Source organism: Salvelinus namaycush, chromosome 6, assembly GCF_016432855.1.
Source record: "Salvelinus namaycush isolate Seneca chromosome 6, SaNama_1.0, whole genome shotgun sequence".
Classification (NCBI taxonomy): Eukaryota; Metazoa; Chordata; class Actinopteri; order Salmoniformes; family Salmonidae; genus Salvelinus; species Salvelinus namaycush.
Window position 1 is genome coordinate 20,966,829 of NC_052312.1, and position 27,420 is coordinate 20,994,248.

General features: G+C 42.6%; 1 protein-coding gene and 1 pseudogene across 3 annotated transcripts; both read right to left on the minus strand.

Annotated features, from left to right (window-relative positions):
• Window positions 1–1,049: 1,049 nt before the first annotated feature.
• LOC120049761 (leukotriene B4 receptor 1-like) lies at window positions 1,050–11,634 on the minus strand. 3 transcript variants are annotated; one of them, XM_038996152.1, is made up of 5 exons: window positions 11,396–11,634; window positions 9,539–9,568; window positions 3,210–3,775; window positions 2,419–2,689; window positions 1,050–2,271 (listed from the first exon to the last, which is right to left on the minus strand). In XM_038996152.1, the coding sequence occupies exons 3-5, from the start codon at window positions 3,713–3,715 to the stop codon at window positions 1,888–1,890; spliced, it is 1,161 nt and encodes a 386-aa protein (XP_038852080.1). In that variant the 5' UTR covers window positions 3,716–3,775; window positions 9,539–9,568; window positions 11,396–11,634; the 3' UTR covers window positions 1,050–1,887. The 3 variants fall into 3 exon arrangements, with proteins under 3 accessions (XP_038852080.1, XP_038852078.1, XP_038852081.1); XM_038996150.1 differs by lacking the exon at window positions 11,396–11,634 and adding an exon at window positions 7,663–7,727 and having other exon boundaries at window positions 9,539–9,572; XM_038996153.1 differs by lacking the exon at window positions 11,396–11,634 and having other exon boundaries at window positions 3,210–3,772; window positions 9,539–9,565.
• Window positions 11,635–17,857: 6,223 nt separating this feature from the next.
• LOC120049273 lies at window positions 17,858–25,755 on the minus strand (annotated as a pseudogene).
• Window positions 25,756–27,420: the final 1,665 nt, after the last annotated feature.

A 27,420-nucleotide genomic window follows, 5' to 3' on the forward strand; every position in this document is an offset into this window, starting at 1 on the left:
CCTACTGCCCCTTGCCTATGCCGCTCGGCCATCGCTCATCTATATATTTATATGTAGATATTCTCATTCACCCCTTTAGATTTGTGTGTATTAGGTAGTTGTTGGGGAATTGTTAGATTACTTGTTAGATATTACTGCACTGTTGGAACTAGAAGCACAAGTATTTCGCTACACTCGCATTAACATCTGCTAACCATGTGTATGTGACCAATAAAATTGGATTTGCATACTTCTCTAAACTTTGACCTACCAGCACCATCACCCACTATCCCCAAGGCATCTCAACTTACCCTGTCCCAATGCTCAACTTACCCCGTACCCAGTGTAAGTTGTGCCAAGAGACAACCTTTTTTTTTTTGGAAAGGCTATGTTTTCAAAAATGTTATGTTTACATGAATTCTGATTATTTCCAAGGATACAAAACATCCTGAAATATATGTAGATATCTTTGTTAGGAATAATATAGTATTTCCCTTGATGTAGTGATGCTGAATGTAAAGACTTGCTCAACTTACCCCACTCTCCCTTACTATTGACACCTAAAGTACAAAGTTATCTAATGCATTCTGTTATTGCTTGTTACAGTATGCTATGTTTGTTGAAGTTAGTCACTGTATGTGATGTTTTAGAATCTGTGTGTTGAAAGCATTTGAATAATGGTGCATCAATAGCTGGCAACTGTTCCACACGGCTTCGCCTGCTCAGATATTTTGTAATAATTAACTATGATTATAATAATGAGATCATCGTGCAAATTCGAGTTTCCAAACACAGCTCAAGTCATTGGGATAAGTTGAGCCATTGTTTACATTCAGTTTCACCCCGTCAAGGTAAATATAGTATTCTTTCTAGCAAAGTTATCACTATATTCTTCAGGATGTTGTATATCCTTGGAAATAATCATAATCCATGTAAATATTACAGTTTTGGAAAACATAGCTTGTATAAAAAATTAAAAATAAACTGGGTATCTATGGTGTAAGTTGAGCCGCAGGAAAGTGGTAAGTAAAGCTGCCAAAAAAATTCTGTACTGAATAAAATATTACCACTACCTTTTTAAAACCAAGTCTATCTTTATTTCCCAAACACGTATCAACAGAATTACAATCACTTTTTTCTCTTTAAATAATTTAAGCATATTTTAACACAGGCTAAATGCCTAACAAACACTTCTGTACTTTTTTAAAACACGTTTAACATAGGCAAGGCCCTGTTGTTACCTCATATCCCAGTGATAATGCCTTGCATTACGCATGAGAAGAAAACACTTCAATTTGCTCAACTAGCCATTGGCTCAACTTACCCCAAAACAAACATTGACTATATTAGCCCACACAACTACAAGGATGCACTTTCATGCTAGGTTTAGGACCTCATGTTGAAGCTTATCGAGACCAAAACTGATGTATAGAACAATCTGAAAATGATCTACTTTGGTTTAGATACAAGCATCATATAAACTCTAACACGATAAATTCATTTGACTTGGTGAAAATCCATTTTTTGGACCTAACTTGCTTTTCCCATGTGGTTTCTTCCTTCACGTACACCATAAAATATTGGGTCAAATTATTAATTTTGTGTATGGTTTCCGAGAAACAAGGGTGGCTCAACTTACCCCTTTGGCTCAAATTACCACACTCTCCCCTCTACCTTGCGTGTAAGTGTCTCGAACAATTCCTTCCCTTCTTCCTTGAAGAAATCGCTATACTGACTCGATTTGTCAACAGGTTAAAACATTAAGTGTATTTTATAATATTTTTATCCAGAAATTGCATGGAGGCAACCACAAACGCGAGCTATAAAGCACAAATTGTATCAAAGATCTGTGAAATACATTAAATACGGTTAACCTATGACTAGTACAGTAGGCCACAAAAAGTAACACTACTCCAACGGATCATTGGATGTCAAAGTCTTGAGCTCCGGCTTGGACTTAACCTTGACCTCGACTTCCTGCAGCTCCGTCACACTATTCCCATCCCCCTCCTTCCCCTTCCCCGACCGCCCCAGCTTGAGTGGGGCTGAAGAACTACTCCGGCTGGACTTTGTGCTGCGGGTAAAGGAGGCAGAGGTCCCTCCCTCAATGTTGGTGCCCTCGAAGAGCTTGGCCATGAAGCTGAGACCGGCCTGGCGGATGTGGGAGCTGCCAGCGAATACGTACAGTACAGGGTTCACGCTGCTGCTCAGGAAAGCGAGTGCTGTGACGTTGGGACGGGCCACCGCGGCTGCTTTAAACAGAGTGTCGTTACCACCAAGTAGACCAATCACCTGAGAGGGAGAGAGAGAGAGAGAGAGAGAGGCAGATACAAGAGAGACAGATAGGGCTTATACCTGTTATTATACCTGTATGACACACAACAAATGAACTGCTTCATAATGTGCAGTAACTTGAAATACATTGGCAAACTCTCATACCTGTAAGATGTTGACCACGTGGTAGGGCAGCCAGAAGAGAGCGAAGGTGCCGATGATGAGGAGGATGAGACGGTTTCCCCGTCCCTTGTGCTGGAACATGGCCCTGCGTAGTCCACAGATGACAGAGGTGTAGCAGACGGTGATGAAAGTGAAGGGGAGGAAGAAGCCCAGGACGGTCTCAAACAGGTACTGGAACACCTGGTGACCCACACTTTTCCAGTGGTACGACATGCAGACGGTCACAGAACTGTTCAAGTGCAGCTTCAGGTTACTAGGTATAGATAGATAGAGAGAGCGAGAGAGAGGAGAGAGGAGAGAGGAGAGAGGAGAGAGGAGAGAGGAGAGAGGAGAGAGAAGAGAGAAGAGAGAAGAGAGAGAGAGAGAGAGAGAGAGAGAGAGAGAGAGAGAGAGACATTTTATAACATGAAGGAGACATGATGGGTCTCATGGATGTTCCCCAGGACCACAGTGTGTGACTTGAGGAATGCATAAGGACAAAAGAGAGAGAGAGAGTTTGTTTGATTGAGACAATGGGAGTGTTCTAGGTTGTCTTTATTGCAGCCATACTTCGCAGGTTATTAGAGAAGTGTTTAAGAGCTCGGGAACTACAGAAATAAACAGCCTGTAATGCAAACAAAAATCTTCAGATCAGTATTGAAGAATGATAAGCCTTTTTGTTCGTGTAAGTGTATTTTAATATTTCCTCTCTCTCATGCCTCTCGCACACACACAACCCATACACACAACCCATACACACAACCCATACACACAACCCATACAAACAGCCCCACCTGCGATAGAAGGCCATGGGCAGTGCAAAGACGAAAGCCAGCACCCAGATCCCCAGTAGAACGGCCATCAGAGTTTTCTTTGTCCTCATCCTCTGGGCCAGGAAGGGCCTTGCGACGGCCAGCCAGCGATCCAAGCTCATCAGGCTGATCAGGTAGATGGACACGTTCATGTTGACACAGCACAGGTAGTGTACCAATTTACAGGCCACCGCCCCAAACTCCCAGCCTCGCCCGCCTGCCAGGAAGCGCAGGAAAAGCGGGGAGCTTAGCAACACCAACGCGTCGGCCACGGCGAGGTTTAAGACGAGCAGGCAGGTAACTGAACGATGCCTCACACGGCACAGCACCGACCACACAACAAACAGGTTACCGGGGAAACCGAAGACGAATGCTAGGACCAGGATGGAGATGCCGATCTGGTTTGATAGGTGAGAAAGGAGAGGAGGTGAGAGGAGAGGTGGAGGGGAGCTTGGGGGGCCAGCGGAGATGGAGAGGTCTGACGCCATTTTGGGAGGGAGTTGAAGAATCTGTGGTTTGTAGATCTTCGGGATTAGCAGTCCTCACTACTGTTGAATAGAATGACCAGAGAAATAAGAATTAGAACACATGGTATGAAATATAGATCTATGAATAGAAGAGAGAGAGACACAGAATGAGAGGACAACAATGGATATTACACAATTCCCAAAGAGAGTATCAATCAAATGTATCCATAAAACACTTTTTCATCAACATACAGTTGTCACAAAGTGCTTTATGGTTACCCAGCCTAGACCACAAAGAGCAAACAGAAGCTCTGCTTTTGTGTTCTGGCATAGATCAGTAAATGCATTTGCAGAAGTTGTACAAATGGGGAAAACATTTTGTAGCCTAGGGTTTGTGAAAAATGTGGCCTTTATAAACGCATTTCATGCAATTCTACATAATTTTAAATCAAAATGACAGGCTACTTTGACACTAACAAACTAAGAATCTGAGATCAATAAAAACAAACTTGTCTTCAATACATCAATAGCCTAGACCTAGGTGTGTGGAGACACATATTGTACAATACCAGGAGGAAATTACAGTCCTAAAAAAGCTTTCCAGTTTCACTCACTCACTGGCGATGTGCTCGTGGTAAAATGTATCTCTTGTTTTACTTGGTAAACAATGCTGTTTGCTCAATAGGTCTATTTGGAAGTTGAAAACTTGGTAGCCTACAGACAGAATAGTCTTCTCTTTTCAACAGAATCCATTTGCTTTCCAACCTGTATTTTTGCCGCGATTGTATCTGAAATATCAGTAAAGGCCTGTTTCGGCTGCATGACTGACAGATTTTCCGCGCATTCCCAACTGTAAACTGTTTTGGCTGCATGACTGACAGATTTGCCGTGCAATCCCGACTGTAGGCATGCCTGGTGATTGCCCAGCTAGCAATGAGGTATCGGCCCAATTGATTGTATCAGCCCAGGAATCAGGTGTCAGACTCTGCCCGGAATCAAAATTAATGACTGCCCAGAATCCAGATTCTGGTAAGATGACGGCAAAGTCGGCTGAATTCCGGTAGACGGAAACGGCCCGATGTACTTGGGCCGTTTCAGTCTACCGGAATTCAGCCGACTTTGCCGTCATCTTACCAGAATCCCCCCAGAAGCAGCCCGATGCAAATTTAAATAAATGTATACAAAATTACCCGATTTAGTCATTTTAAATATTACCATTATACATTTTCTACATACAAAACATCTTGTGTAGGAGGAAACACCATACACCTGGTGACCGTGTCAGCGTGCATGCGCCTGGCCCGCCATAGGAGTCGCTACAGCGCGATGGGACAAAGACATCCCGGCCGGCCGGCCAAACCCTCCCCTAACTCGGACGACGCTGGGCCAAATGTGTGTCGCCTCATGGGTCTCCCGGGCACGGCCGGCACGGGTCTCGACCCAGCATCTGTAATGCTTATCAATTGCCCTGCACAAAGTATCAAAATACTACACAGGACTCTTAAAGAATTTTATTTAAATGTTAATTCTATTTTTTTTCTCACAGAAACAATGACAAAATATAGAAAAATAAATTATGAAATGTTAATTATATAAAGCAGCCCGTGTAATCATCTGCCAGAGAGTAGCCCCAATCATCCCGAGGCCCAAGTAATACATTTGGGCCAGATAACTCACACGGGAATCGGGCCAAGCCCCAAGTAATACATTTGGGCCAGATACCTCACACCGGAATCGGCCCGAGCTCAATCCCCGCATCCTAGCCATAAGTAATACTGCCGAAGGCGGCCCAGACTCGGGCCACGTGACGTCGGCCAATTCTGACTCTCAGCAGAGTGCCCCAGCTCTCAGCCGGAAGGAGTCAACTTGAATTAGCCAAATTTTTACATTGCAAACAGTGGAAATCAGGGCTGCAACTTTTGTTTTATAAGTGGGGGGGACATAATAATGCAAAAAATATATATACCTTTTTTTAGGGGGAAGATCAGCTTTAATATTGCAGATAGATTGTGGCTTCCATCAATGTAATTGTCCGCATCATTTCCAATCCCCCATATATTTTTGGGGTAAATATATACAGTACCAGTAACTGTCCAAACTTTTATATATTTTCCTTTATTATTTTTCTCTAACTCTACCATCCCTCCCCTACCTGGAGTAAACTAATGGACAACAACACTTAGGCTTCTACTTCCAGCCTATACATACTATATACATTTTACGGACACAGTATATTTTTCGGTAGTTATCTTCTGTTTGTTTTTAGTCCCATCCTTCAGCTCCACTCAACCCTTCTCATCTATCTGTGAACACCATCCAGTTTTTCAATTTCTATTTGCCATATATTTTTTAAACTGTGCTGTGATGTTTTACAAAAGTTCTGAACCTTTCTATTCTCATAGACTCAACATATTGTAAATAAAATAAAACGTTTTTTGCTCAGAGTATTATTATATTATTGATCAATTGACTATGACTTTTTAAATCACCCAGCAGTGCTATTTTCAGAGGGGGACATAACTTGGCAGGAGTCTGGGGGCCCTCCCATTTTTGGGGGCATCTAAAGCACATTTCCTGCATTTCTACACAATCTATGGCCCTTCTAGCCATCTCTATGTAGAACAAAAAGTAAGCAAAAATTCCCACAGTCATCAAGCTAGGTAAGTGATTGACTGAACTAGATCCATGATAATTCAATAATCAGTATTGTGTTGCACCTTTAACCAATAGCCTAACAAATGAACAACTCTTACAAATAAAGTACAAAGACAACTTTTGATTGTCTTTAAGACATCCTCTATAACAAATTTCAGCCAGACCGCCCAGCCAACCCGAGCCGCTTACACGCACAACACCACCAGTCTAGTCAATAACTCAGTTCTCTCCCCAACACAACTTCCTTCTCATCTTTTTTTTTTATATCTCAAGGGAAAGGTTTGGAAAACAAAAGCAGAATGAAAACACACATACACCTACACATTAAGACACAGAAACAGTGTACCCTCCATATAATTCATATCATAGGCCTAATAGTACTGTAGAGCTCTTTTCACTTGTACACAATAGCTGGGTCACCCCATCCTGCCCCTAAGGGTCCACCACCCTGCAGCGCCCCAACCCAACACACCCCAATCAGCTTTAGGATCTTAGTGAAACATTCATTATTGTTTTCAGAGGTGTGTTAGGCCAAGGGCCGAGTGACAACAGTAGAGCAGACCCCCAAGGCCAGGACTGAGCAGCCCAGCAGCTAGGGATTGCCTAAATCTCCTCTGACGTGGACATGTTTTCAATAGGGACTCCTTTTGTCGTACAGTATTCCATATAAGGCATCCAAACCTTATGAAAGTTGCACAGTATACCCTTAATCTTAAAACAAATCTAGTGATACTGTACATAACTTGACATTTGTTCCATACATTGTGGAAGGATAACCAACCTTCCAATTAATGGCAATGCATTTATTAGCCGCTATAAATGCTTGGCTACACAGTATCTCCAGTATTAACATTTCCAAGCAAACAAAAACAGGGAGAATCTGTAGACTTGCTGAGATTAAAGAACATACTATTTGCCAGATTTCAGCCAGCCTTCACAAGACCATAACATATGCAAATATGTCTCCTTTTATGTTTTACACCTCCAGCAGAATAATACAATTTCTGAGTGCATGACAGTCAGTTTCACTGGCATATAGTACGTTCTATGGATGGTCTTAAACTGCAGTAATTTATGTGTGAGATTATATGAACATGACCGGGCATTCTAACAGATCTGTATTCTCTCATCATTACCAGAAGCGTCTCCCAGGTCTTCCTTGCATTTTTGTGTTGTGTCATCGGGAAAAGCCTCTATCAACCCTTGATACAGTTTGGAAATCAACTTTGGGTGTTTGTCAGACTGCCTTAAAATAGCATCTGGCTTGTCCAGTGTTTACTGGACAGAGAGAAGAAAGTGTTGTATCTCCTCACCTCTGTCACAGACTGGTCTCCCCTAGCTTCCTGGCTGCTGAGACCCCTGTCACCATCTGATCCTCCTAAAATGAGGCATGACAAAGAATTACCTTGGTGTACATTTATACATTATATTATCCCAAAATTTAATGAATGGTTCAATAATTGAAATGACCATTATTCCCAGATCCCAGACGGTAGCTTTAAACGTAATCTGCTGTCCTGTAGCTACTGTAGGTCTACCCATCAATTCAAGATGGAACTTTGCATCATTCACTGAATATACTGCAAAATTCCCTTGAGCTCCGTAGACTGGTCTTCCCTGGCTGTCTTACACTACTGGGACCCCTGTCACAATCTGATCCCTTTAAGACATGATGAGCATAGTGTTGTGTACTGACTACACTAGAGGGCTGCATTTCCGTGGCATGCCTGCAGGTCCCGATCTTTCATGCTGCAGGCGGGAGCGGGCGGTCAGACAACTACTTTGGTGATTAAAATATTTTTGTTGTCCCACAGATTATTTTGAAACGGTCCTCTTTCTGCTTTGTATACGTTAGCCTACCTACTGTACGAGTTAGCCTAAAAACACATTTTTTGCATTATTCATACATTCAGAATCCGGTGCTTCACCTTCAGTAGCCTACCTCTCCTAGTTGGGCATGAGAGTTCAAGTACGCCTAGTATGTGTAGTCTCGTTGAAATAGTAGGCTGCCTGCATGGGTGGAGAATCACGTGTCAGTTAACTTGAATATGAAATTAACTTAAATACGATGAGACTGTAGTTTACTACAGTGTCTGCAAATAAATATTGATAATGAAAAGAAGTGGAGGGCACTCAACCAACGTGAGTAGAAGTGCAATCAACAAATTTAATCATGATTGAAAAGGCACAACAGGCACATAGGTTAGTCTACTATGGTGAGCGAGCATTGTGCCTTTTCATTTTCAATAAGTATGGATCACCCATTAATTTGTCTCTGCCTGCAAATCGTCCTCCTAAAAAGGTAGGCATTAAACTATAGTACTATGCAAAACGTAGGAAGTGTAGCTTATTCATTCACCTCAGTCGAGAGGGGATGAAACATTAACTAACGTTAATTGTCAGTTACAATACTAGCTCAGCACTGCGAATAAACACTAGTTTAGTTTTTTCTGTTGAGTTAATAAGCAGTTACCTTGCCAGCGTAAGGCATATCAGTCAACTAAAGAGTAGCCAGTTTCTGTTCCTTTTACAACTCGGTGAAAGAGCGCAACGAGTACACTGAACTATACCCAACTCTCCTGTGCTGGTCCAGCCAGCCTTCCAGAAGCTTTGCCTTCACACAGCCTGGCAGCCCACTCTGTGGTGTCCACGTGGTTTTAAATCCAGTCGGATAAACACTCCAAACAGCCTACCCGGCCGCTCGGGGGCATCCGCATGGTCCTAAAGCACACCGTTGCCTTGTTTTATATCACATTCCAATGATAAAACTGTCACTTGTCCCCCATGAAAGTTGCACCCCTGGTGGAAATGATTTTTCATGCCATGAGAGTTAAGGATCCTGGCAAATAGGTTCCGGAATGAAACAGTCCCAAATTTAGAGGTTCCGGATCCTGTTCCGGCAAGATCTGGTTCCAAATAAGCACTGGACAAAGGCCAGAGGGACTTGTTTACAGCTAGGTCCCTGTGGCTGTATTTCCATTCAGCATTGATAGGCATGCAAAGATCATGTACTTATCTTCAACACATCATCACATACAGCCATACACGCACATGGACATAACATCGTCACAAACAAGGGAAAATAAAACACACCTCCCCTCCGAAACGTTTCATTCTGGACACTATACACAATGTTTGTATCAACAAATATAAAAAATGTATATTGGCTTTACACTTCACAACGCTGACCTTTATGAGCTGGTTCACTTGTGGAGTTATCTTCTTTGGGCTGCAGGGGCAGTATTGAGTAGCTCTGATTAAGGGTGCCCATTTCAAACGGCCTCGTACTCAATTCTTGCTCGTACAATATGCATATTATTGTTATTATTGGATAGAAAACACTCTCTAGTTTCTATAGCCGTTGGAATTTTGTCTCTGAGTGAAACACAGCTCCTTCTACAGCACTTTTCCTGACAGGGAGTCAGATTTCAGAAATCTTGGCCCCTGATCTGGGGTCGGTTTTAAGGTCCCTGTAAATGCTATGAGGATACAAACACTGCTTACGTCTTCCCCTGGATGTCAGTACGTGGTGACGCTTTGAATGGAGTCGATTGCGCAATCATGGCCTGTATAAAACAAGAAATACCGGAAGTACCGTTCTTTTCCTGCTGCGCCTGACGCACGATGTACTTTGGACCTGCTCTCTTTCCAAGCTTGGGTTTAGCCAGTAATATTTCGCCGGTCATGTTTTTACTCGTTAGAGGTGTTAAAAACATCATAAGGTAGTTAATTTAAACCGTTTTATAGCAATTTATATCCGTTTAGTGCGATTTTGAGGCAGTTCTATGTGATGCTCTTTGAAGCTTTGGGCACGTTTCGGGGTCCCGGTCGAACGTTAGTGGGCATTTCGACGGACAGAGGACATCTTTCGACCAAAAGAAGATTAGACCCAAGAAAGGATACATTGCCCAAGATTCTGATGGAAGATCACCTCACAGTAAGAAATATTTAATATGATAAATCGTTGTTCTGTCGAAAAATTTTAAACGCATATTCCGCCATTTTGTTTGGTATAGCTTCGCTTGGCGAACCCTGTATTGCACAGTAAGGATAATTTTAGAAATGTAATTCAGCGATTGCATTAAGAACTAATTTGTCTTTCGATTCCTGTCAACCCTGTATTTTTTAGTCAAGTATATGATTAGCTATTGATTAAACTAGATCACTCTGAAAGATGGCGACCGACATTTTCAGGCTTGGTTTGCTACTATTTTCATTGTATAACCACGTTTTTTTATGGCTAAATATGCACATTTTCGAACAAACTCTATATGTATGTTGTAATATGATGTTACAGGAGTGTCATCGGAAGAATTCTGAGAAGGTTAGTGAAAAAATTAATATATTTTGGCGATGATAACGCTCTCTTTGGCTTGAATTCATGCTGGGGTAACGTTTGCATATGTGGTATGCTAATATAACGATTTATTGTGTTTTCGCTGTAAAACACTTAGAACATCTGAAATAGTGTCTGAATTCACAAGATCTGTGTCTTTCCATTGCTGTGAGCTGTATATTTTTATGAAATGTTTTATGATGAGTAAATTGGTAAAACACGTTGCTCTCTGTAGTAATTCTAGTCGAGTTGTGATGGTGGGTGCAATTGTAAACTATGATTTCTACCTGAAATATGCACATTTTTCGAACAAAACCTATCCTATACAATAAATATGTTATCAGACTGTCATCTGATGAGGTTTTTTTCTTGGTTAGTGGCTATCAATATCTTTATTTGGCCGAATTGGTGATAGCTAGTGGTGGAGAGAAAAAATGGTGGACAAAGAAAAATGGTGTATTTTGCTAACGTGGTTAGCTAATAGATTTACATATTGTGTCTTCCCTGTAAAACATTTTAAAAAACAGAAATGATGGGTTTATTCACAAGATCTGTATCTTTCATCTGGTGTCTTGGACTTGTGATTTAATGATATTTAGATGCTACTATTTAATTGTGACGCTATGCTAGCGATGCTAATCAGTGTGGGGGGGGTGGGGGGATGTTGTCATAGGTGTACCGATATCGGGCTTGCAGCCATAACAGGTTATCTTCGTTTTACCATTGATCTTCTCAGAGCAAATCCACAGGAAGTGCATTTGTTGGCTATTTTGTAAATGTTTTATCTGTCCGTCTATCTGACTGCCCGTCCGTCCATTTGCCTCCACGTCTCAGTCTTCCTTCTCTCCTCACTCTTGTACTCCTTCTGCCATTATTGCATCATGTTCTTGCACGCAAGAGAGGGGAAGCACTGGGGATATGATATCGCCACAAATAAGGAAGGAAGTCTGCGCTCACCCCATTTGAGCATGTTCAAATGCGATGATATCCTTCTGTTCCAACCTGGTCATTTATGTTGACACATCCTATTGCATTAAGCATATGCAATAACGTAACGTGTCATATATACGTCATACTGTTAAATATCCATCCGTCATTGTAGTCTGTTGTCTGCCTTACTGACCTGCTTGCTCTCTTCATTTCCCTGTCACCATCCCACCGGGCACACAATGGGTGAATCAACATTTGTTCCATGTGATTTCAATTAAATTACATTGAACCAACATGAAATAGACATTGAATTGATGTCTGTGGGATATTTCAAGTTGGTGGGAATTTAGAAGAATGTGGGGTTCCCTGTGTGGTGGGAGAGGGGGACCTGCTTTGATACTGCTATGCAATGAGATGTTTTACTTTGTTGGCATTTGGAATTTTGCTACAGTTGAAGTCAGAAGTTTACATACACTTAGGTTGGAGTCATTAAAACTCGTTTTACAACCACTCCACAAATTTCTTGTTAACAAACTATAATTTTGGCAAGTCGCTTAGGACATCTAATTTGTACATGACAAGTAATTTTTCCAACAATTGTTTTACAGACAGATTATTTCACTTATAATTCACTGTATCACAATTCCAGTGGGCCAGAGGTTTACATACACTAAGTTGACTGTGCCTTTAAACAGCTTGGAAAATTCCAGAAAATGTCATGGCTTTAGAAGCTGATAGGTTAGTTGACATAATTTGAGTCAATTGGAGGTGTACCTGTGGATGCATTTCAAGGCCTACCTTCAAACGCAGTGCCTCTTTGCTTAACATCATGGGAAAATCAAAAGAAATCACCCAAGACCTCATAAAAAATTGTAGACCTCCACAAGTCTGGTTCATCCTTGGAAGCAACTTCCAAACGCCTGAAGGTACCACATTGATCTGTACAAACAATAGTACGCAAGTATAAACACCATGGGACCATGCAGCCATCATACCACTCAGGAAGGAGACGCGTTCTGTCTCCTAGAGATGAACATACCTTGGTGCGAAAAGTGCAAATCAATCCCAGAACAACAGCAAAGGACCTTGTGAAGACGCCCGAGGAAACAGGTACAAAAGTATTTATATCCACAGTAAAACAAGTCCTATATCGACATAACCTGAAAGGCCGCTCAGCAAGGAAGAAGCCACTGCTCCAAAACTGCCATAAAAAAAGACAGACTACGGTTTGCAACTGCACATGGGGACAAAGATCGTACTTTTTGGAAAATGTCCTCTGGTCTGATGAAACAAAAATAGAACTGTTTGGCCATAATGATTATCGTTATGTTAGGAGGAAAAAAGGGGGGCTTGCGAGCCAAAGAACACAATCCCAACCGTGAAGCACTGGGGTGGCAGCATCATGTTGTGGGGGTGCTTTGCTGCAGGAGGGACTGGTGCACTTCACAAAATAGATGGCATCATGAGGATGGAAAATGATGTGGATATATTGAAGCAACATCTCAAGACATCAGTCAGGAAGTTAAAGCTTGGTCGCAAATGGGTCTTCCAACTGGACAATGACCCCAAGCACACTTCCAAAGTTGTTGCAAAATGGCTTAAGGACAACAAAGTCAAGGTATTGGAGTGGCCATCACAAAGCCCTGACCTCAATCCCATAGAAAAGTAGTGGGCAGAACTGAAAAAGCGTGTGCGAGCAAGGAGACCTACAAACCTGACTCAGTTACACCAGCTCTGTCAGGAGGAATGGGACAAAATTCACCCAACTTATTGTGGGAAGCTTGTGGAAGGCTACCCGAAACGTTTGACCCAAGTTACACAATTTAAAGGCAATGCTACCAAATACTAATTGAGTGTATGTAAACTTCTGACCCACTGGGAATGTGATGAAAGAAATAAAAGCTGAAATAAATCATTCTGTCTACTATTATTCTGACGTTTCACATTCTTAAAATAAAGTGGTGATCCTAACTGACCTAAGACCTAAAACCGGGAAGTTTTACTAGGATTAAATGTCAGGAATTGTGAAAAACTGAGTTTAAATGTATTTGGCTAAGGTGTATGTAAACTTCCGACTTCAACTGTACATTTCTAAGTGAAAAATCTCAGTCTCAGCATTTCATGCAATGATGTTTCATCTTGCATGCGCACCATCTCGTGTCAGTTAGATTTTTGAATCGGAATTGACACCATAGACAGCGTGTATGGCATTGTGTGGGCGAGAGGTTTGCTCTTGTCAACATTGTGAACAGAGTGCCCCATGGTGGCGGTGCGGTGAAGTTGTGGTATGGGCAGGCATAAGCTACGGACAACAAACACAATTGCATTTTATCAAATGGCAATTTGAATGCACAGAGGTACCATGACGAGATCCTGAGGCCCACTGTCGTGCAATTCATCCGCCGCCATCACCTCATTTTTCATAATAATAATGCACGGCCCCATGACGCAAGGATCTGTACACAATTCCTGGAAGCTGAAAATATCTTAGTTCTTCCATCGCCAGTCTGTTGTCCCCATATGCTTCAAGATGGCTACCATTGTTCCTGTACCCAAGAAGGCAAAGATAACTGAACTAAATGACTACCGACCCGTAGCACCCACTTCTGTCATCATGAAGTGCTTTGAGAGGTTAGTCAGGGATCATATCACCGCCACCTTACCAGCCACCCAGACCCACTTCATTTTGCAAAACCGCTCCAACAGGTCCACAGATGACGCAATCGCCATTGCACTGCACACTGCCCTATGCCATCTGTACAAAAATAATACCTATGTAAGAATGCTGTTCATTGACTACAGCTCAGCATTCAACACCATAGTACCCTCCAAGCTCATTATCAAGCTGGAGGCCCTGTGTCTCAACCCCTCCCTGTGCAACCTGGTTCTGGACTTTCTGACGGACCGCCCCCAGGTGGTGAAGGTAGGAAACAACATCTCCACTTCGTTGACCCTCAACACTGGGGCCCCACCGGGGTGTGTGCTCAGCCCTCTCCTGTACTCCCTGTTCACCCACGACTGCGTGGCCATACACGCCTCCAACTCAATCATCAAGTTTGCCGACGACACTACAGTAGTGGGCTTGATCACCAACAACGACGAGACAGCCTACAGGGAAGAGGTGAGGGCACTCAGAGTGTGGTGTCATGAAAACAACCTCTCACTCAACGTCAACAAAACAAAGGAGATGATCGTTGACTTCAGGAAACAGCAGAGGGAGCACCCCCCTATCCACATATTAGGGACAGCAGTGGAGAAGGGGGAACGTTTTAAGTTCCTGGGTGTACACATCACAGACAAGCTGAAATGGTCCACCCACACAGACAGTGTGGTGAAGAAGGCGCAACAGCGCCTCTTCAACCTCAGGAGGCTGAAGAAATTTGGCTTATCACCCAAAACCCTGACAAACTTTTACAGATGCACAATCAAGAGCATCGTGTCAGGCTGTATCACAGCCTGGTACGGCAACTGCACCGCCCTCAACCGCAAGGCTCTCCAGAGGGTGGTACACAACGCATCACCGGGGGCAAACTACCTGCCCTCCATGACACCTACAGCACCCAATATCACAGGAAGGCCAAAAAGATCATCAAGGACAACAACCACTCGAGCCACTGCCTGTTCACACAGCTATCATCCAGAAGGCGAGGTCAGTACAGGTGCATCAAAGCTGGGACCGAGAGATTGAGAAACAGCTTCTATCTCAAGGCCATCAGACTGCTAAACAGCAATCACTAACTCAGAGAGGCTGCTGCCTACATTGAGACCCAATCACTGGACACTTTAATAAATGGATCGCTAGTCACTTTAAACAATGCCACTCTAAATAATACCACTTTAATAATGTCTACATATCTTACATTACTCATATCACATGTATATACTGTATTTTATACCACCTACTGCCCCTTGCCTATGCCGCTCGGCCATCGCTCATCTATATATTTATATGTAGATATTCTCATTCACCCCTTTAGATTTGTGTGTATTAGGTAGTTGTTGGGGAATTGTTAGATTACTTGTTAGATATTACTGCACTGTTGGAACTAGAAGCACAAGTATTTCGCTACACTCGCATTAACATCTGCTAACCATGTGTATGTGACCAATAAAATTGGATTTGCATACTTCTCTAAACTTTGACCTACCAGCACCATCACCCACTATCCCCAAGGCATCTCAACTTACCCTGTCCCAATGCTCAACTTACCCCGTACCCAGTGTAAGTTGTGCCAAGAGACAACCTTTTTTTTTTTGGAAAGGCTATGTTTTCAAAAATGTTATGTTTACATGAATTCTGATTATTTCCAAGGATACAAAACATCCTGAAATATATGTAGATATCTTTGTTAGGAATAATATAGTATTTCCCTTGATGTAGTGATGCTGAATGTAAAGACTTGCTCAACTTACCCCACTCTCCCTTACTATTGACACCTAAAGTACAAAGTTATCTAATGCATTCTGTTATTGCTTGTTACAGTATGCTATGTTTGTTGAAGTTAGTCACTGTATGTGATGTTTTAGAATCTGTGTGTTGAAAGCATTTGAATAATGGTGCATCAATAGCTGGCAACTGTTCCACACGGCTTCGCCTGCTCAGATATTTTGTAATAATTAACTATGATTATAATAATGAGATCATCGTGCAAATTCGAGTTTCCAAACACAGCTCAAGTCATTGGGATAAGTTGAGCCATTGTTTACATTCAGTTTCACCCCGTCAAGGTAAATATAGTATTCTTTCTAACAAAGATATCACTATATTCTTCAGGATGTTGTATATCCTTGGAAATAATCATAATCCATGTAAATATTACAGTTTTGGAAAACATAGCTTGTATAAAAAATAAAAAATAAACTGGGTATGTATGGTGTAAGTTGAGCCGCTGTCACGTTCCTGACCTGTTTTCTGTTGTTTTGTATGTGTTAGTCGGTCAGGGCGTGAGTGTGGGTGGGCATTTCTATGTTATGTGTTTCTATGTTGGTAAATGGGTGACCTGATATGGTTCTCAATTAGAGGCAGGTGGTTTTCATCTCCTCTGATTGAGAACCATATTAAGGTAGGTGGTTTCACATTGTTTGTTTGTGGGTGATTGTCGCTGTGTCTGTGTTTATTGCACCACACGGTACTGTCTCGTCTCATTCGTTCGTTCGTTCGTTCTTTCCTGTTCGTGCGTTCTTCATTTTATGTAGTTTGCATGTTCAGGTCAGTCTACGTTGTCTGTTTGTTATTTTGTATTTATCAAGTATAGTTCGGTTCAGTGTTCGTCTTGTCTAATAAATCATGATGTCTACATACCTCGCTGCACATTGTCTTCTGATCCCTCTCTCCTCTCCTCGTCTGAGGAGGAGGAATATGACGACTATCGTTACACGCCGCAGGAAAGTGGTAAGTAAAGCTGCCAAAAAAAATCTGTACTGAATAAAATATTACCACTACCTTTTTAAAACCAAGTCTATCTTTATTTCCCAAACACGTATCAACAGAATTACAATCACTTTTTCTCTTTAAATAATTTAAGCATATGTTAACACAGGCTAAATGCCTAACAAACACTTCTGTACTTTTTAAAACACGTTTAAACATAGGCAAGGCCCTGTTGTTACCTCATATCCCAGTGATAATGCCTTGCATTACGCATGAGAAGAAAACACTTCAATTTGCTCAACTAGCCATTGGCTCAACTTACCCCAAAACAAACATTGACTATATTAGCCCACACAACTACAAGGATGCACTTTCATGCTAGGTTTAGGACCTCATGTTGAAGCTTATCGAGACCAAAACTGATGTATAGAACAATCTGAAAATGTTCTACTTTGGTTTAGATACAAGCATCATATAAACTCTAACACGATAAATTCATTTGACTTGGTGAAAATCCATTTTTTGGACCTAACTTGCTTTCCCATTGTGGTTTCTTCCTTCACGTACACCATAAAATATTGGGTCAAATTATTAATTTTGTGTATGGTTTCAGAGAAACAAGGGTGGCTCAACTTACCCCTTTGGCTCAAATTACCACACTCTCCCTCTACCTTGCGTGTAAGTGTCTCGAACAATTCCTTCCCTTCTTCCTTGAAGAAATCGCTATACTGACTCGATTTGTCAACAGGTTAAAACATTAAGTGTATTTTATATTTTTATCCAGAAATTGCATGGAGGCAACCACAAACGCGAGCTATAAAGCACAAATTGTATCAAAGATCTGTGAAATACATTAAATACGGTTACCTATGACTAGTACAGTAGGCCACAAAAAGTAACACTACTCCAACGGATCATTGGATGTCAAAGTCTTGAGCTCCGGCTTGGACTTAACCTTGACCTCGACTTCCTGCAGCTCCGTCACACTATTCCCATCCCCCTCCTTCCCCTTCCCCGACCGCCCCAGCTTGAGTGGGGCTGAAGAACCACTCCGGCTGGACTTTGTGCTGCGGGTAAAGGAGGCAGAGGTCCCTCCCTCAATGTTGGTGCCCTCGAAGAGCTTGGCCATGAAGCTGAGACCGGCCTGGCGGATGTGGGAGCTGCCAGCGAATTACGTACAGTACAGGGTTCACGCTGCTGCTCAGGAAAGCGAGCGCTGTGACGTTGGGACGGGCCACCGCGGCTGCTTTAAAACAGAGTGTCGTTACCACCAAGTAGACCAATCACCTGAGAGAGAGGCAGATACAAGAGAGACAGATAGGGCTTATACCTGTTATTATACCTGTATGACACACAACAAATGAACTGCTTCATAATGTGCAGTAACTTGAAATACATTGGCAAACTCTCATACCTGTAAGATGTTGACCACGTGGTAGGGCAGCCAGAAGAGAGCGAAGGTGCCGATGATGAGGAGGATGAGACGGTTTTCCCCGTCCCTTGTGCTGGAACATGGCCCTGCGTAGTCCACAGATGACAGAGGTGTAGCAGACGGTGATGAAAGTGAAGGGGAGGAAGAAGCCCAGGACGGTCTCAAACAGGTACTGGAACACCTGGTGACCCACACTTTTCCAGTGGTACGACATGCAGACGGTCACAGAGCTGTTCAAGTGCAGCTTCAGGTTACTAGGTATAGATAGATAGATAGAGAGAGAGAGAGAGAGAGGAGAGAGGAGAGAGAGAGAGAGAGAGAGACATTTTATAACATGAAGGAGACATGATGGGTCTCATGGATGTTCCCCAGGACCACAGTGTGTGACTTGAGGAATGCATAAGGACAAAAGAGAGAGAGAGAGTTTGTTTGATTGAGACAATGGGAGTGTTCCAGGTTGTCTTTATTGCAGCCATACTTCGCAGGTTATTAGAGAAGTGTTTAAGAGCTCGGGAACTACAGAAATAACAGCCTGTAATGCAAACAAAAATCTTCAGATCAGTATTGAAGAATGATAAGCCTTTTTGTTCGTGTAAGTGTATTTTAATATTTCCTCTCTCTCATGCCTCTCGCACACACACAACCCATACACACAACCCATACACACAACCCATACACACAACCCATACAAACAGCCCCACCTGCGATAGAAGGCCATGGGCAGTGCAAAGACGAAAGCCAGCAACCCAGATCCCCAGTAGAACGGCCATCAGAGTTTTCTTTGTCCTCATCCTCTGGGCCAGGAAGGGCCTTGCGACGGCCAGCCAGCGATCCAAGCTCATCAGGCTGATCAGGTAGATGGACACGTTCATGTTGACACAGCACAGGTAGTGTACCAATTTACAGGCCACCGCCCCAAACTCCCAGCCTCGCCCGCCTGCCAGGAAGCGCAGGAAAAGCGGGGAGCTTAGCAACACCAACGCGTCGGCCACGGCGAGGTTTAAGACGAGCAGGCAGGTAACTGAACGATGCCTCACACGGCACAGCACCGACCACACAACAAACAGGTTACCGGGGAAACCGAAGACGAATGCTAGGACCAGGATGGAGATGCCGATCTGGTTTGATAGGTGAGAAAGGAGAGGAGGTGAGAGGAGAGGTGGAGGGGAGCTTGGGGGGCCAGCGGAGATGGAGAGGTCTGACGCCATTTTGGGAGGGAGTTGAAGAATCTGTGGTTTGTAGATCTTCGGGATTAGCAGTCCTCACTACTGTTGAATAGAATGACCAGAGAAATAAGAATTAGAACACATGGTATGAAATATAGATCTATGAATAGAAGAGAGAGAGACACAGAATGAGAGGACAACAATGGATATTACACAATTCCCCAAAGAGAGTATCAATCAAATGTATCCATAAAAACACTTTTTCATCAACATACAGTTGTCACAAAGTGCTTTATGGTTACCCAGCCTAGACCACAAAGAGCAAACAGAAGCTCTGCTTTTGTGTTCTGGCATAGATCAGTAAATGCATTTGCAGAAGTTGTACAAATGGGGAAAACATTTTGTAGCCTAGGGTTTGTGAAAAATGTGGCCTTTATAAACGCATTTCATGCAATTCTACATAATTTTAAATCAAAATGACAGGCTACTTTGACACTAACAAACTAAGAATCTGAGATCAATAAAAACAAACTTGTCTTCAATACATCAATAGCCTAGACCTAGGTGTGTGGAGACACATATTGTACAATACCAGGAGGAAATTACAGTCCTAAAAAAGCTTTCCAGTTTCACTCACTCACTGGCGATGTGCTCGTGGTAAAATGTATCTCTTGTTTTACTTGGTAAACAATGCTGTTTGCTCAATAGGTCTATTTGGAAGTTGAAAACTTGGTAGCCTACAGACAGAATAGTCTTCTCTTTTCAACAGAATCCATTTGCTTTCCAACCTGTATTTTTGCCGCGATTGTATCTGAAATATCAGTAAAGGCCTGTTTTCAGGCTGCTATGACTGACAGATTCTCCGCGCATGTCCCAACTGTAAAGCTGTTTTGGCTGCCTGACCTGACCAGATTTTGCCGTGCAATCCCGACTTTAGGGCATGCCTGGTGGATTGCCCACAGCTAGCAATGAGGGATCGGGCCCAAATTGATTGTATCAGCCCAGGAATCAGTGTCAGACTCTGCCCGGAATCAAACAATTAATAGACTGCCCAGAATCCAGATTCTGGTAAGATGACGGCAAAGTCGGGCGGAATTCCGGTAGACGGAAACGGCCCGATGTACTTGGGACCGTTTTCCGTCTACCGGAATTCAGCCGACTTATGCCGTCATCTTACCAGAATCCCCCCAGGAGCAGGCCCGATGAAAATTTAAATAAATGTATACAAAATTTACCCGATTTAGTCATTTTAAATATACCAATTATACATTTTCTACATACAAAACATCTTGTGTAGGAGGAAACACCATACACCTGCGTGACCGTGTCAGCGTGCATGCGCCTGGCCCGCCATAGGAGTCCGCTACAGCGCGATGGGACAAAGACATCCCGGCCGGCCGCCAAACCCTCCCCTAACTCGGACGACGCTGGGCCAAATGTGTGTCGCCTCATGGGTCTCCCGGGCACGGCCGCACGGGTCTCGACCCAGCATCTGTAATGCTTATCAATTGCCCTGCACAAAGTATCAAAATACTACACAGGACTCTTAAAGAATTTTATTTAAATGTTAATTCTATTTTTTTTCTCACAGAAACAATGACAAAATATAGAAAAATAAATTATGAAATGTTAATTATATAAAGCAGCCCGTGTAATCATCTGCCAGAGAGTAGCCCCAATCATCCCGAGCCCCAAGTAATACATTTGGCCAGATAACTCACACGGGAATCGGGCCAAGCCCCAAGTAATACATTTGGGCCAGATACCTCACACCGAATCGGCCCGAGCTCAATCCCCGCATCCTAGCCATAAGTAATACTGCCGAAGGCGGCCCAGACTCGGGCCACGTGACGTCGGCCAATTCTGACTCTCAGCAGAGTGCCCACCTCTCAGCCGGAAGGAGTCAACTTGAATTAGCCAAATTTTTACATTGTAAACAGTGGAAATCAGGGCTGCAACTTTTGTTTTATAAGTGGGGGGGACAAAATAATGCAAAAAATATATATACCTTTTTTAGGGGGAAGATCAGCTTTAATATTGCAGATAGATTGTGGCTTCCATCAATGTAATTGTCCGCATCATTTCCAATCCCCCATATATTTTTGGGGTAAATATATACAGTACCAGTAACTGTCCAAACTTTTATATATTTTCCTTTATTATTTTTCTCTAACTCTACCATCCCTCCCCTACCTGGAGTAAACTAATGGACAACAACACTTAGGCTTCTACTTCCAGCCTATACATACTATATACATTTTACGGACACAGTATATTTTACGGTAGTTATCTTCTGTTTGTTTTTAGTCCCATCCTTCAGCTCCACTCAACCCTTCCCATCTATCTGTGAACACCATCCAGTTTTTCAATTTCTATTTGCCATATATTTTTTAAACTGTGCTGTGATGTTTTACAAAAGTTCTGAACCTTTCTATTCTCATAGACTCAACATATTGTAAATGAAATAAAAACATTTTTTGCTCAGAGTATTATTAATTATCGATCAGTTGACTATGACTTTTTAAATCACCCAGCAGTGCTATTTTCAGAGGGGGACACAACTTGGCAGGGGTCTGGGGGCCCTCCCATTTTTTGGGGCATCTAAAGCACATTTCCTGCATTTCTACACAATCTATGGCCCTTCTAGCCATCTCTATGTAGACAAAAAGTAAGCAACAATTCCCACAGTCATCAAGCTAGGTAAGTGATTGACTGAACTAGATCCATGATAATTCAATAATCAGTATTGTGTTGCACCTTTAACCAATAGCCTAACAAATGAACAACTCTTACAAATAAAGTACAACTTTTGATTGTCTTTAAGACATCCTCTATAACAAATTTCAGCCAGACCGCCCAGCCAACCCGAGCCGCTTACACGCACAACACCACCAGTCTAGTCAATAACTCAGTTCTCTCCCCAACACAACTTCCTTCTCATCTTTTTTTTTATATCTCAAGGGAAAGGTTTGGAAAACAAAAGCAGAATGAAAACACACATACACCTACAGATTAAGACACAGAAACAGTGTACCCTCCATATAATTCATATCATAGGCCTAATAGTACTGTAGAGCTCTTTTCACTTGTACACAATAGCTGGGTCACCCCATCCTGCCCCTAAGGGTCCACCACCCTGCAGCGCCCCAACCCAACACACCCCAATCAGCTTTAGGATCTTAGTGAAACATTCATTATTGTTTTCAGAGGTGTGTTAGGCCAAGGGCCGAGTGACAACAGTAGAGCAGACCCCCAAGGCCAGGACTGAGCAGCCCAGCAGCTAGGGATTGCCTAAATCTCCTCTGACGTGGACATGTTTTCAATACAGGACTCCTTTTGTCGTACAGTATTCCATATAAGGCATCCAAACCTTATGAAAGGTTGCACAGTATACCCTTAATCTTAAAACAAATCTAGTGATACTGTACATAACTTGACATTTGTTCCATACATTGTGGAAGGATAACCAACCTTCCAATTAATGGCAATGCATTTATTAGGCAGCTATAAATGCTTGGCTACACAGTGTCTTCAGACAACAGTCTCCAGTATTAACATTTCCAAGCAAACAAAAACAGGGAGAATCTGTAGACTTGCTGAGATTAAAGAACATACTCGTTGACAGATTTCAGCCAGCCTTCACAAGACCATAACATATGCAAATATGTCCCTTTTTGTGTTTTACACCTCCAGCAGAATAATACAATTCTGAGTGCATGACAGTCAGTTTCACTGGCATATAGTACGTTCTATGGATGGTCTTAAACTGCAGTAATTTATGTGTGAGATTATATGAACATGACCGGGCATTCTAACAGATCTGTATTCTCTCATCATTACCAGAAGCGTCACCCAGGTCTTCCTTCACATTTTTGTGTTGTGTCATCGGGAAAAGCCTCTATCAACCCTTGATACAGTTTGGAAATCAACTTTGGAAGTTTGTCAGACTGCCTTAAAATAGCAACTGGCTTGTCCAGTGTTTACTGGACAGAGAGAAGAAAGTGTTGTATCTCCTCACCTCTGTCACAGACTGGTCTCCCCTAGCTTCCTGGCTGCTGAGACCCCTGTCACCATCTGATCCTCCTAAAATGAGGCATGACAAAGAATTACCTTGGTGTACATTTATACATTATATTATCCCAAAATTTAATGAATGGTTCAATAATTGAAATGACCATTATTCCCAGATCCCAGACGGTAGCTTTAAACGTAATCTGCTGTCCTGTAGCTACTGTAGGTCTACCCATCAATTCAAGATGGAACTTTGCATCATTCACTGAATATACTGCAAAATTCCCTTGAGCTCCGTAGACTGGTCTTCCCTGGCTGTCTTACACTACTGGGACCCCTGTCACAATCTGATCCCTTTAAGACATGATGAGCATAGTGTTGTGTACTGACTACACTAGAGGGCTGCATTTCCGTGGCATGCCTGCAGGTCCCGATCTTTCATGCTGCAGGCGGGAGCGGGCGGTCAGACAACTACTTTGGTGATTAAAATATTTTTGTTGTCCCACAGATTATTTTGAAACGGTCCTCTTTCTGCTTTGTATACGTTAGCCTACCTACTGTACGAGTTAGCCTAAAAACACATTTTTTGCATTATTCATACATTCAGAATCCGGTGCTTCACCTTCAGTAGCCTACCTCTCCTAGTTGGGCATGAGAGTTCAAGTACGCCTAGTATGTGTAGTCTCGTTGAAATAGTAGGCTGCCTGCATGGGTGGAGAATCACGTGTCAGTTAACTTGAATATGAAATTAACTTAAATACGATGAGACTGTAGTTTACTACAGTGTCTGCAAATAAATATTGATAATGAAAAGAAGTGGAGGGCACTCAACCAACGTGAGTAGAAGTGCAATCAACAAATGTAATCATGATTGAAAAGGCACAACAGGCACATAGGTTAGTCTACTATGGTGAGCGAGCATTGTGCCTTTTCATTTTCAATAAGTATGGATCACCCATTAATTTGTCTCTGCCTGCAAATCGTCCTCCTAAAAAGGTAGGCATTAACCTATAGTACTATGCAAAACGTAGGAAGTGTAGCTTATTCATTCACCTCAGTCGAGAGGGGATGAAACATTAACTAACGTTAATTGTCAGTTACAATACTAGCTCAGCACTGCGAATAAACACTAGTTTAGTTTTTTCTGTTGAGTTAATAAGCAGTTACCTTGCCAGCGTAAGGCATATCAGTCAACTAAAGAGTAGCCAGTTTCTGTTCCTTTTACAACTTGGTGAAAGAGCGCAACGCGTACACTGAACTATACCCAACTCTCCTGTGCTGGTCCAGCCAGCCTTCCAGAAGCTTTGCCTTCACACAGCCTGGCAGCCCACTCTGTGGTGTCCACGTGGTCTTAAATCCAGTCGGATAAACACTCCAAACAGCCTACCCGGCCGCTCGGGGGCATCCGCATGGTCCTAAAGCACACCGTTGCCTTGTTTTATATCACATTCCAATGATAAAACTGTCACTTGTCCCCATGAAAGTTGCACCCCTGGTGGAAATGATTTTTCATGCCATGAGAGTTAAGGATCCTGGCAAATAGGTTCCGGAATGAAACAGTCCCAAATTTAGAGGTTCCGGATCCTGTTCCGGCAAGATCTGGTTCCAAATAAGCACTGGACAAAGGCCAGAGGGACTTGTTTACAGCTAGGTCCCTGTGGCTGTATTTCCATTCAGCATTGATAGGCATGCAAAGATCATGTACTTATCTTCAACACATCATCACATACAGCCATACACGCACATGGACATAACATCGTCACAAACAAGGGAAAATAAAACACACCTCCCCTCCGAAACGTTTCATTCTGGACACTATACACAATGTTTGTATCAACAAATATAAAAAATGTATATTGGCTTTACACTTCACAACGCTGACCTTTATGAGCTGGTTCACTTGTGGAGTTATCTTCGTTTTACCATTGATCTTCTCAGAGCAAATCCACAGGAAGTGCATTTGTTGGCTATTTTGTAAATGTTTTATCTGTCCGTCTATCTGACTGCCCGTCCGTCCATTTGCCTCCACGTCTCAGTCTTCCTTCTCTCCTCACTCTTGTACTCCTTCTGCCATTATTGCATCATGTTCTTGCACGCAAGAGAGGGGAAGCACTGGGGATATGATATCGCCACAAATAAGGAAGGAAGTCTGCGCTCACCCCATTTGAGCATGTTCAAATGCGATGATATCCTTCTGTTCCAACCTGGTCATTTATGTTGACACATCCTATTGCATTAAGCATATGCAATAACGTAACGTGTCATATATACGTCATACTGTTAAATATCCATCCGTCATTGTAGTCTGTTGTCTGCCTTACTGACCTGCTTGCTCTCTTCATTTCCCTGTCACCATCCCACCGGGCACACAATGGGTGAATCAACATTTGTTCCATGTGATTTCAATTAAATTACATTGAACCAACATGAAATAGACGTTGAATTGATGTCTGTGGGATATTTCAAGTTGGTGGGAATTTAGAAGAATGTGGGGTTCCCTGTGTGGTGGGAGAGGGGGACCTGCTTTGATACTGCTATGCAATGAGATGTTTTACTTTGTTGGCATTTGGAATTTTGCTACAGTTGAAGTCAGAAGTTTACATACACTTAGGTTGGAGTCATTAAAACTCGTTTTACAACCACTCCACAAATTTCTTGTTAACAAACTATAATTTTGGCAAGTCGCTTAGGACATCTAATTTGTACATGACAAGTAATTTTTCCAACAATTGTTTTACAGACAGATTATTTCACTTATAATTCACTGTATCACAATTCCAGTGGGCCAGAGGTTTACATACACTAAGTTGACTGTGCCTTTAAACAGCTTGGAAAATTCCAGAAAATGTCATGGCTTTAGAAGCTGATAGGTTAGTTGACATAATTTGAGTCAATTGGAGGTGTACCTGTGGATGCATTTCAAGGCCTACCTTCAAACGCAGTGCCTCTTTGCTTAACATCATGGGAAAATCAAAAGAAATCACCCAAGACCTCATAAAAAATTGTAGACCTCCACAAGTCTGGTTCATCCTTGGAAGCAACTTCCAAACGCCTGAAGGTACCACATTGATCTGTACAAACAATAGTACGCAAGTATAAACACCATGGGACCATGCAGCCATCATACCACTCAGGAAGGAGACGCGTTCTGTCTCCTAGAGATGAACATACCTTGGTGCGAAAAGTGCAAATCAATCCCAGAACAACAGCAAAGGACCTTGTGAAGACGCCCGAGGAAACAGGTACAAAAGTATTTATATCCACAGTAAAACAAGTCCTATATCGACATAACCTGAAAGGCCGCTCAGCAAGGAAGAAGCCACTGCTCCAAAACTGCCATAAAAAAAGACAGACTACGGTTTGCAACTGCACATGGGGACAAAGATCGTACTTTTTGGAAAATGTCCTCTGGTCTGATGAAACAAAAATAGAACTGTTTGGCCATAATGACTATCGTTATGTTAGGAGGAAAAAAGGGGGGCTTGCGAGCCAAAGAACACAATCCCAACCGTGAAGCACTGGGGTGGCAGCATCATGTTGTGGGGGTGCTTTGCTGCAGGAGGGACTGGTGCACTTCACAAAATAGATGGCATCATGAGGATGGAAAATGATGTGGATATATTGAAGCAACATCTCAAGACATCAGTCAGGAAGTTAAAGCTTGGTCGCAAATGGGTCTTCCAACTGGACAATGACCCCAAGCACACTTCCAAAGTTGTTGCAAAATGGCTTAAGGACAACAAAGTCAAGGTATTGGAGTGGCCATCACAAAGCCCTGACCTCAATCCCATAGAAAAGTAGTGGGCAGAACTGAAAAAGCGTGTG